The following is a 12490-nucleotide window of genomic DNA, read 5'->3' as shown; positions in this document are numbered from 1 at the left end:
TTTTTTTTTTTTTTAAATTTTTTTGACAGGCAGAGTGGACAGTGAGAGAGAGAGACAGAGAGAAAGGTCTTCCTTTGCCGTTGGTTCACCCTCCAATGGCCGTCGCAGCCGGCGCACTGCGGCCGGCGCACCGTGTTGATCTGATGGCAGGAGCCAGGAGCCAGGTGCTTTTCCTGGTCTCCCATGGGGTGCAGGGCCCAAGCACTTGGGCCATCCTCCACTGCACTCCCTGGCCACAGCAGAGAGCTGGCCTGGAAGAGGGGCAACTGGGACAGAATCCGGCGCCCCGACCGGGACTAGAACCCGGTGTGCCGGCGCCGCTAGGCGGAGGATTAGCCTAGTGAGCCGCGGCGCCGGCCTTGTCTTTTCTGTAGAATTTCTAATACAAACTTCTCTCCAACTCTCCCTTAAGAATGCACTACCTCTCCTTTTCTTCCGTTATCTTCCTGTGGTCAAAATCAACGTGTTTTTTCTTGGATTATCCTAATGTATTATAATTTTAAATTTAGCTTAAGACCAGCCTTCATAAATATACCTGACAAAGTGAATACATTATTTTCAGTATTATGTTAAACCTGAATATTTTTTTAAAAAATAAGCCAGGGATTTTACTAAATTAATGGTGTATAGAGTGTTTCCTTAGCTATTTACTGATTTATTTATTTAAGACACAGAGAAAGAGACAGACAAAGCACCCATTAGCTAGTTCAGTCTGCAAATGCATGCAGCAGCTAGGACTGGACTGGGCTGAAGCCAAGAGCTGGGAACATAATCCAGGTCTCCCCTGTAAGTGGCAGGATCCCATTTACTTGAGCCATCATCAGAGCCCTGATCACTTAAATCACACACATGTGCATACACAACTTGTATCTACTGTTTGAATGTATTTGATCATCATATTGGTTTCTAGCAGGAATGTGCATCTGCCATTTACTGAACCTATCAGAGGATGCAGCACAACCTCTTCACCTTATAAACAGGTGAGCTGTAGAGTGTTCACTTTCATCTAGGTAGTAACTTCTGTCTCTTTCTTCCTCTAACAGATGGAGGTTTATTGTTCTGATTTTCATGCTGAAAGAGCAGCAAGAGAAAAGATTCATGAAGAAAAGGAGCAACTGGCATTACAGCTGGCAATTTTGCTGAAAGAGAACAATGCTTTTGAAGATGGAGGCAGGTAAGAGAAAGAGACTTGGAGCACATGTTTGCATAGGCTGTAGAAGAAGTGACTTGCCAAAGATGTTTCCTAAGTAGAGCTGTAATTACTGCTCTGTGCATATACTTTATGTGATTGTGTTCCTATACTTAGTTTGTCTTATAACGAAGCTTGACAGAGACTCATGGAAACCTGGTCAAATGCCTTGGTTTTAGATAAGCTGTAAAAACTTCTGTGTCCATGTCCTATCTTGCCATTATCATAAAGTATTCATAAAATTTTAAGAGAAGGTCCCGCTGGGGCCAGCGCTGTGGCATAGTGGGTAAAGCCGCTGCCTGCAGTGCCGGCATCCCATATGGACGCCGGTTCGAGTCTCGGCTGCTCCACTTCTGATCCAGCTCTCTGATGTGGGCTGGGAAAGTAGTAGGAGATGGCCCAAGTCCTTGGGCCCTGCACCCATGTGGGAGACCCAGAAGAAGCTCCTGGCTCCTTACTTCAGATCAGCACAGCTCCGGCCGTTGCAGCCAATTGGGGAGTGAACCAGTGGATGGAAGATCTCTCTCTCTCTCTCTCACTCTCTCCCTCTCTCCCTCCCTCTATTTCTCTCTATGTAACTGTGACTTTAAATTAAAGTAAATAAATAGAGAGAGAGAGAGAGAGAGAGAGAGGAAGGTACTGCCAAAAATAACTTTTGACTTAAAAAAAATTCATTTTGAGAAAGTTTTAGAATATAGGAAAAATACAGAGAATAAAATCACACCAATATTTACTCCATCCTGAATTGACAGTTACTAACATTTATTTGCTTCAAGCATTTTTTGTTAAAGGAAAAAAATTCCTATTTACATACATTGTGACTTTGAACTTTATGTTGAGATATATATATGTATATGTATAATACATTCTGTTTAATTGCTAGGTAGTAATTGATTTAGAAATAGTCCACTTTTTAAAATTGATTCCCCTGCCAGTTGCCAGTTGACAGTTTGGTTATTTCCTAACTGATTTTCAAAATCTTAGTGACTTACTTTTCCTGTACAGTATCTGAATACCAATAGTATCTCAGATTCTCATTTTTATGAACCTTGGCATTGTAGTTTAGCTCTTCCCTTAATAAAACTTCTGTTCATTATTTTTTTAAAAAGATTTATTTATTTGAAAGGCAAAGTTACAGAGAGTCAGAGGCAGAGAGAGAGAGAGGTCTTCCATCCACTGGTTCACTCCCCAGATGGTTGCAATGGCCAGAGCTTCGCCCATCCTAAGCTAGGAGCCAAGAGCTGCTTCTGGGTCTCCCACATGGGTACAGGGGCCCAAGTACCTCGGCCATTTGCCACTGCTTTCCCAAGCCTTATCAGAGAACTGGATTGGAAGTGGAGCAGCTGGGATTCGAACCGGTGCCCATATGGGATGCCAGCACTGCAGTGCCACAGTGCCAGCCCCTTCTGTTCATTATTGATGTTGTCGTGTTTCAAGGTTGTAGAGTGTCACATTTGGTGTTGCTTTTAATCCCAGCAGGCAGTCCTTGATGGAAATGCAAAGCCGTCATGGAGCAAGAACAAATGATCCTGACCAGCAGGCTTATCTTGTTCAAAGAGGTGAGTCATGTGTGATTGTAGGTTCTCAGGGAATAACAATATCCTATAAGGAAGACACTTGAAGAAAAATTCTAATTCTGTGCAATGAATTACTAATTAAGCTACAAAAAATATAGCATCCATCAGTCCTATTTTACCCCAGTAACTTGACCCAGTGAGTCCAGATCCAGTTCTTCACTCTTCCTGATAAGGCCCAGCATGGCCACACTGTCAAGCCTTATCTCACTCTGTTCTACAGATAACTGCCATCCCCTTCAGTCTGTCCTAAGCTTTACATGGATGTATTTGTTTATGTAATGTCCTTTATGTAGATGTGAGTCCCTTATTCTGGTCTTCCTGTAATTGCTTACTCAATCTTTAAAACTCATTCCAAATTCCACCTCTATGAATCATCTCCTTCTAAGCTTCCAAGTACTTCAGTCCTCTGCTTCAGTACTTATGTGCAATTTTATGTGTTCTAAATGTAGGTTTAACTACTCTATTAAATGACAAGCTCCCTTGGAGTAGGTATGTTTGCCTGCTACTTGGTGTTATACACATAATATTAACCATTTATTGTGATTCATTGTGTGAGTGATGTATTGACTTCAATTCATGCGTACTATTTCATTTGATCCTCACAAAATTCCATGAGGTACATATTATCATTTTACAGAAGAATAAACTATAACGTGTTGGGGTGGAATAACTCATGATCTCGAGGCTAGTTAGGGGCAAAAGTAAAAATAGAACCCAACATTATCTTACTGTGACCATCAAACAATACTGCATAAATAGGTGGCTATTTAATTATGTGATACTTCCAGATTTTAACTTCCTAAGTGAATCTGATGGTGAGACTAATTGAAAATGTGATACTGTATTTATTACTTGATTTTAATACACAGGTAGTAATGTTCTGTCACTGTCTTATATGACTGAGAAGGAAGTATTATCTTTTATTCTAGATAGAAATAAAAAATAAAATTCAAAATATCAAAGACTGGGGCTGGCACTATGGCGCAGTGGGTTAACGCCCTGGCCTGAAGCGCCGGCATCCCATGTGGGTGCCAGTTAAAGACCCGGCTGCTCCACTTCCAATCCAGCTTTCTGCTATGGCCTGGGAATGCAGTAGAGGATGGCCCAAGTCCTTGGGCCCCTGCACCCACGTGGGAGACCTGGAAGAAGCTCCTGGCTCCGGGCTTTGGATCGGTGCAGCTCCAGCCGTTGTAGCCAATTAGGGAGTGAACCATCAGATGGAAGACCTCTCTCTCTCTCTGTCTCTCCTCTCTCTGTGTAAATCTGACTTTCAAATAAAATAAATAAATCTTTAAAAAAAAAAAAGTATCAAAGACTGACATGGCTAGGAAAAAAGTTCATGGCAATGCTACCATTCTTCAACATTTTTTTTTTAATGCTGGGCAAGTCTAAGTCCATTTCATATACCAGATGACTATTGAAATGGATCTATAGTTTAATCATTAGCAAGAAAGCAATCTTAGTTATATAGTAAATGGTTAAATTTTGGGAATATTTCCCTGAATGTCCCTTTCACCTCCCATTTCCCTGATTCTCCCCACCCCTTAAGTTCTCTTACAGAAAGAAATATATTAAACATTAGAGATAGCAATTCAGGTTTAAAATAAACACACTAATATTCATGAGGCATATGTAGGACTTGGACTGACGTAAATATCAGCCTCAGGCATTTTTTAGCATCAGTGGGTAAAGCTGTGTTCTCTGAAAGCTTGTATCTATCTGCTTGAGCACTGTCAGGCATTTTTCTCTAGCCTGATTTTAAATATCCTTGGAACACCTATGTACATGATTTCTAGAAGTGCCCAATGAGATTGTCTTGGGTTGAAAAGGACAATCTCTTACAATTCTTGATTTTTCTTAAAGATTTTTTTATAACTATAAAAGGCAAATGCCCATTCATATAAAAAAGTGATCAGTCATCGACTTATGTAATCTAAAAATATTCACAAAATGTAAACTTATTCTTAATTATCCGAATGAGCTTTTCTGTCATTAAAAAAGAAACAATATTCCAAACAGAAGACCTTCTTAAGATTTTTTAGTTTTTTAACAAAAGTATTAACAACGGTCCCCTCTCAATCTGTCTCATCATTATAGTCCATAGCCATGTAAGGGCTTTGTTGCAGGACAGTCAGGGGTAGGGATCAGAAGGGCATAAGGCAGGACAGATGTGTGGCGCAGCAGTTAAGAGGCTACATTTGGAACATCCACATCCCATGTCAGAGTGCCTGGATTCAAGTCTCAGCTCCATTTCCAATTCCAACTTCATGCCAACACATACCCTGGGAGCAGAAGTTGATGGCAGAAGTACCTGGGTCCCTATCACCCATGTGGGAGACCCAGATTGAGTCCCCAGTTCCCACCTTCAGCCTGGCCCAGCCCTGGCTGTTGTAGATATTTGGGGACTGAACCAGCAGATGGAAGGTCGATCTTCCTCTTTCTCTCCAGTCACCCCCCAACCTGTGTAATTTTCAAAAAGGAGGTAGGGCAAGGCATGGTCAGACTCTCAAGGACTGTGGTGTGGTTGGAGAGATAGGCTGAGCACATTAAAAAGATGAATTCACAATGTAAAATAGCATGTAATATTAGAATAGTGCTGAAGACTAAGAGGAAAGGTTGATCACGAAGGAACAGGGACACTGAGAAAGGCCTTTCAAAGATGTGACTTTAAGCTTGACTTTGAAGCTGGGATTTAGGTGAGTATGGCTTAAGAAAAAAAGGGCAAGGGGCCGGCGCCGTGGCTCAACAGGCTAATCCTCCGCCTTGCGGCGCTGGCACACCAGTTTCTAGTCCCAGTCGGGGAGCCGGATTCTGTCCCAGTTGCCCCTCTTCCAGGCCAGCTCTCTGCTGTGGCCAGGGAGTGCAGTGGAGGATGGCCCAAGTGCTTGGGCCCTGCACCCCATGGGAGACCAGGAGAAGCACCTGGCTCCTGCCATCGGATCAGTGCGGTGCGCCGGCCGCAGCATGCTGACCGCGGCAGCCATTGGAGGGTGAACCAATGTCTCTCTCACTGTCCACTCTGCCTGTCAAAAAAAAGGGGGGGGGGGCAAAGGCAGAATGAGTGTGAAGTGCTGATGTTGAAAGATGACTGAGCTTATTTAGACTGAATGGCCAGGAGCACAGGGAACCCATGAGCAGTCTGGCACAATAGCCCAAGTATGGGACTTGAAACCTAACCCAGGACAAAAAGAAAAGCACAGACAGAGGCTATAAAGTTGGAAATGAATAACCAACATTTGTATACAGAGCCAGATTTGGAAAAACTATACCCCAGCGTGGCATGTTGTGGGGAGCAACTGAAACTAGACTAAGTTACTGGAATTAAGACTTATTCTATGCATTTGCTCTCCCACAATATGGCGCTGGGGAGGAGTAAACTTCTACGCAGCTGCCTCTCGCCAATTTGACTGATAAGCTGCAGGAGCTGATCCTGCTCCTGATTGGAGGAGAGCAGCATGCTCGGCATGTGGGTAGCAGAGTTGGGATTGGTGGAAGAGGACTATAAAGGAGGAGAGAGACAACATGCACCAGGAACATCTGAAGGAACACCTGAGCAGCCCCCGAGAGAGCCGGCCCGCGGTGTGCCGCTCCCCGCGGAAGTGGGGAAAGTGGCAGGGGGAGCCGCCCCTCCACGGAGGTGGAGGGGTCGGCAGCCAACCCTGGAAGGACCAGCAGCAAACCCGGGAAGGGCCAAGCAGACAAAAGAACAGCGCAGGGTCCTGTGTCGTTCCTCCGCGAATGGGGGAGCGACAGCATGTCATCTGTTTCTACAAAGTTTTCCTTGGAAATGGTCATGCCCTTTTGTTTATGCTGTTTTTTGTTTGTTTGCTTGTTTGAAAGACAGACTTACAGAGAGAGATAGAGCCAGAGAGAGAGGTCTTCCATTCTGCTGGTTCACTCCCCAAATGACTGCAACGGCCAGAGCTAAGCTGATCCGAAGCCAGGAGCCAGGAGCTTCTTCCATGTCTCCCACGTGGGTGCAGGGGCCCAAGGAGCTGAGCCATCTCCTACTGCTTTCCCAGGCCATAGCAGAGAGCTGGATCGGAAGAGGAACAGCGGGGACTCAAACTGGCACCCACACAGGTTGCTGGTGCTGCAGGCTGGGGATTTAACCTACTGCACCACAGTGCCTCCTTTTGTTTGTTTTGTCTGTGGTTGCTTTCATGCTACAGTGGCAGAGTTGAGTAGCTGTAATAGAAACTGTATGAATTGTGAAACCTGCATTATTTATTCTCTGTACCTCTCACAGAAAGTTTTCTGACCTCTGATCTCAAGCAACGAGAATAAGAAAGCTCCCTGCTTCCAAAGTCATGCTGTTGAGCAGCTTTTAATGTTCAAAAACACTTATGTTTGCTGAACACAGACAAACCATCTCTAATAGACTTACATGTTATTAAATCTAAATAGGCCGGCGCCATGGCTCACTTGGCTAATCCTCCACCTGTGGCGCCGGCACCCCGGGTTCTAGTCCCAGTTGGGGTGCCAGATTCTGTCTTGGTTGCTCCTCTTCCAGTCCAGCTCTCTGCTGTGCCAGGAAGGCAGTGGAGGATGGCCCAAGTGCTTGGGCCCTGCACCTACATGGGAGACCAGGAGGAGGCACCTGGCTCCTGGCTTCGGATCGGCTCAGCACGCCAGCCGTAGTGGCCATTTGGGGGGTGAACCAATGGAAAAGGAAGACCTTTCTCTCTGTCTCTCTCTCTCACTGTCTAACTCTGCCTGTCAAAAAAAAATTTTTTTTTTTAAATCTAAATAATGGAGCTGGCACTGTGGCATAGCAGGTAAAGCCACCACCTGCAGTGCCGGCATCCTATATGAGCGCCAGTTCAAATCCCAGCTGCTCCACTTCCAATCCAGTTCTCTGCTATGGCCTGGGAAATCAGTAGAAGATGGCCCAAGTTCTTGGGCCCCTGCACCCATATGGGAGACCCAGAAGAAGCTCCTGGCTTCTGGCTTCAAATCAACATAGCTCCGAGCGTTACAGCTGATAGGAGAGGGAACCAGCGGATGGAAGACTCTCTTTCTCTGCCTCTCCTTCTCTCTCTGTGTAACTCTGACTTTCAAATAAATAAATAAATCTTTTTAAAAAACCCAAATAGTGTACTTAGAACCAAATAACCATATGAAAGGTTATCTCCATTTTCATCCTCCAAAAATTGTTTAGAGGCTGAATCAGTCTAGGCAGAGACTTGAAAAAACCAATATGGTTTACATTAGTCCAGAAAGGTCAGATCAGAGGGATGCCTGGGAGCAAGAAGTAATTTTCAACAATGAAAAATTATTAGTTTCATTTTGTATTCATCTAGGATCTACCTAGAGTTGGGGCTTATTTCACACACTCTCAAATTTAGGTTTGAACCTCAGCACAACTCTGAAATTGGGAGAAATGGCAGGCATCATCCTTTAATTCTTTCCTCCTCTTGACTTGGATAACTGCTGTTCATTCTTTTAAAAATATTTATTTATTTATTTATTTGAGAGGTGGAGTTACAGAGAAGGGGAGCGACAGAAAAAGGTCTTCCATCCACTGGTGCACTACCCAGATGGTAGCAACAGCTGGAGCTGAGCCTATCCAAAGCCAGGAGCCAGGAGCTTCTTCCAGGTCTCTCATGTGGGTACCGGTGCCCAAGCACTTGGGCCATCCTCCACTGCTTTTCCAGGCTAAAGCAGAGAGCTGGATCAGAAGAGGAGCAGCAGGACATGAACCAGCGCCCATATGAGATGCCAGCGCTGCAGGCGGAGACTTAGCACACTATGCCACAGCACCAGCCCCTCCTGTTCATTCTTGAGGCTCCTCTCCAGTGTAATGAGCCCCATCCAGGAGCCCTTGCTGCACCAAAGTCTGAGTCAGGGACTCTCACCACACCATTGCTGCCACTTCTCTCTGGCTTCCCGCCTAACCAGTACCCCAGCACACACAGCAGTCTCTTGCACACCCTTCAGGCTCAGAAGTATCTCTTGAATGTATGTGATTGTCCTTGCTTCTGAGGTGTGACGCGCTCTAGGAGACCTTTCCCTGCTCACTCAGTTTCTCTCTCTACACTATTCTTCTTTTATTTCCATCCTCATTCATGGCCTTTCTTCTCTCACATATCCTGATTTTTACTAGAACGTGTATTGTCTTCTACCCATAATTGGAAGCACATTATTGTCACATATCTAAAAGCTGGAATAGAGTTTAAATCTCACAATAATAGGGACAGGGGTACCATTTGTGGAGGCCTTCTCGGTGTGTACAGTGATGACTTCAGTTAAAGCCCAAACACTGCGTGCATCTCTCACCAGGTATTAATTATAAAATTTAAAGAGTGTTAGGCCGGCGCCGCGGCTCACTAGGCTAATCCTCCGCCTAGCGGCACCGGCACACCGGGTTCTAGTCCCGGGTGGGGCGCCGGATTCTGTCCCGGTTGCCCCTCTTCCAGGCCAGCTCTCTGCTGTGGCCAGGGAGTGCAGTGGAGGATGGCCCAGGTGCTTGGGCCCTGCACCCCATGGGAGACCAGGAAAAGCACCTGGCTCCTGGCTCCTGCCATCGGATCAGCGCGGTGCGCCGGCCGCAGCGCGCCGGCCGCGGCGGCCATTGGAGGGTGAACCAACGGCAAAGGAAGACCTTTCTCTCTGTCTCTCTCTCTCACTGTCCACTCTGCCTGTCAAAAAAAAAAAAAAAAAAAAATTAAAGAGTGTTAAAGTTAACCATCTATTATTAACCAAACATAAAAACTACCTATAAGATGGAATTAGTGAGGTGACATTTCCTTTTCCTCTTATTCCTAGGAGCCGAGGATAGAGACTGGCAGCAGCAGCAACAGTGGAATATTCCAATTCATTCTTGCCCCAGATGTGGAGAAGTCCTGCCTGACATAGACACATTACAGATTCATGTAATGGATTGCATCATCTAGGTGTTGATGCTTCACCTCCCAAAACTTTCGGTAAATGTCAGAACTTTTCCTCAAGAGTTGTACTTTTGTGTTATTTGTTTTTAACTCAAATGTTTGCTTCATAACGCTTGCTTTAGGAGAAAGAAAATGTAACTTTTAAATAGAATACTTTTTATAGATTTTCATAAACCAAAAAGAATCATTAACTACCACACTTCTGATAATAAATTCCATAATTAATAATTTCTGATAATAAATTTCATAATTAATAATTAATTTTCAGTTTATGTGAGCAATTCCACTGCACACGCAGTTAATCAGCATGTGATAACATGTGACAGAGGCCATGTAATTAGGTGGAAGAAACCTCACTGATAAATTAAAAAAAACTCTTAGGGAGGCAGGAAAAATGAGTGGTCAGAGATTTAATCAAGAAGAATGTCTCTGAAGTATTTTTTTAAATAAAGTATATTGTCATTTTTCTTCATCCATTTAAAATGGATCCATTTAGGGTTATGTGTTTGTGTGTATGTTGTCATTTTACTGCAGACTCAATAATTGTATCAAAGTTATGATTTGGTTCTTTTCATGTGAGCACTGTGACCTTTTAGTCAATAATAGAACAGTGAAAAAATAATGGCGTACATAAAGTAGATAACATTTGATTTCCTATAACCACAGTGGAACGAAGCTACCTTCGTTCTTTCATTGTGCTCCAGGCATATGGGCTTGTACAGCAGATAGTTTATTAATTTCTAAAAAGAACACCTGTCTTGATTTTCTTCCTGGGTCAAACCATATCTTCTTAATCACAAAAAGTAGTTATTGCAAAATAAAATTTTCCTTATGAATGTTTTACATTGTTCATAAATTATTAATTTCATAGTATGTATTTGCTGTATTAAGTTCATTCAGCTTAATATAAGCTCAATACTTAATACTTTGTTTCATTATTTCTATGAATATGGCAAATCCCTCTAGTGGAGACCAGTATGTGTTCTTTGAATTAAAAGTTGCTCTTGCTAAGGTTTTCAAAAGATAGAGATTTGCCATATTTTATAAATCTAGTTCATAAAACTAGCTAATAAAAGTAAACAATGTCTTTATGCATCTAAGTCCCAAAACATTTAAGAGAAAATTAAAATATCTCTTTTGTTTGTATTTAAGATCTCTTCCAGACAGACTTGATTACATACACACATATATAGTTATCTTCATGCCAAGAAGACAAAATGTACAAATTCAAAGGTAGATTAAAAGATCCTCTTATCCAATGCCATCCCAGTAATAGTGTTAAAGATATTTCTAAAATAACTGAAAATTTTGCCTTTTATTTCTTGTTTATAGTTTCTGGGATACATTTTCTCATTTTTTAAATATTTAATTATGTTTATTTGTTTGAAAGGCAGAGCAACAGAGAGAGAGAGAGAGAATCTTCCCTCTTCTGGTTCATTCTCCAGATGCCTATGACAGCTGGGGCTGGGCCAGGCTGAAGCCAGGAGTCCAGAACTCCATCAGGTTTTCCCACAAGGATGGCATGAACCCATGTATTTGAGCCATCATCTGCTGCTTTCCAGGGTATACATTAACTGGAAGCTGGACAGGAAGCCGAGTGGCCAAGATTCAAACCAAGGCACTCTGATGTGGGGATGCAGGAATACCAAGCAGCAGTTTAATCCACTGTACTGCAATGCCCACCCCTCCTTGCCATTTTAAACTAAAGAGAATAGATTTCTATAGTGTCCTAAATAGGGAAGAAAACCAAATAGTTTTACATTTAAGTTACTGGAGACACCCTTTTACTTTGTTCAGGTAAGAATATTCAGCAGATCAAATTTTTGAAATAATATCATGAGTGGGCCTATTAAGGCTGTGACCAACTCACTTTGGATTACAAAGATGTTAAACTATATAGTTGGTTTAAATCAAAGCTATTGAAAAGATTATCTGCATTCCTATGTTCTTTGCAGGATTGTTCACAGTAGCTAAAACAAGGAAGTAACCTAGGTGTCCAACATCAGATGGACAGATAAGAAGATGTGGTATATATACAATGGAATACTATTCATCCTTAAAGCCAGGGAAAGTCTGCTGTTTCCAACAACATGGATGAGCCTCGAGGTCATTATGTTAAGTAAAACAAGTCAGGCACAGACAAATACTGAATGATCTCACTTATGTGTGGAATATAAAAAATTGAATTCCAGGGCTGGGAGAAAAGGTGGATGGGGGAATGAGAAATGTTGATTGAAGGATACAAAGTTTCACTTAAAGAGGAGGGACAAACTTTAGTGATCTATTGTACAGAATATTGACTATAATAAATAATGAATTGTATATTTCACAAAAAAAACTAAATAAAGTTTTTGTTTTAGGGGAATCAGCAAACTTGGTAGACAACCTGAAAACTCTGTGTATGTCTCATCTAATTTATTTAGTCTGGTATATCTTCAAAGGCTTTCAAATATTGCCACTTAACTATATCTCATCGGAATTGTATGTGTATGTATATGTGTTTGTATGTATGTGATAGAAACACATAACATGGAGATCTACCCTATGAAACTTGTAAGTGTACAGTACAGTTTGTTAACTATATGCAGATTGTTAGCAGCAGATCTCAACAACTTATTCATCATGCAAGAAACTCCATAACAACTCTCCTAACCCCTGGAAATGTCCATTCTATGTTCTGCATCTATGATTTTGACTACTCTAGTTAATGTCATATAACTAGAGTAATGCAAATTTGTCCTTATGTATCTCACTTCACTTAGCATAACATCATCAAAGTTCATCATGTTTTCATACATGCCAGTATTTCTTGTTTCAGGCTGAATAATAATCCA

General features: G+C 42.5%; 1 protein-coding gene across 14 annotated transcripts in view; it reads left to right on the top strand.

Annotated features, from left to right (window-relative positions):
* OPTN (optineurin) overlaps positions 1-12490 on the top strand; it is a 71483-nt gene that overhangs the window by 48259 nt on the left and 10734 nt on the right. For 4 of the 14 annotated variants that reach the window (XM_089311745.1, XM_089311748.1, XM_089311749.1 and 1 more), the window contains 3 exons: positions 1044-1174; positions 2666-2748; positions 9535-12049. In XM_089311745.1, coding sequence (XP_089167871.1) covers positions 1044-1174; positions 2666-2748; positions 9535-9662 — 342 coding nt within the window. In that variant the 3' untranslated portion in view covers positions 9663-12049. Of the gene's footprint in view, positions 1-1043; positions 1175-2665; positions 2749-9534; positions 12050-12490 lie in introns of those variants that run through there. The other 10 variants (XM_070055699.2, XM_070055702.2, XM_089311751.1 and 7 more) reach the window with 5 other exon arrangements.

Source organism: Oryctolagus cuniculus, chromosome 13 (assembly GCF_051225735.1).
Source record: "Oryctolagus cuniculus isolate XC-2025 breed Fujian yellow rabbit chromosome 13, ASM5122573v1, whole genome shotgun sequence".
Taxonomy (NCBI): domain Eukaryota; kingdom Metazoa; phylum Chordata; class Mammalia; order Lagomorpha; family Leporidae; genus Oryctolagus; species Oryctolagus cuniculus.
This window is presented reverse-complemented; position numbering and strand designations above follow the sequence as displayed.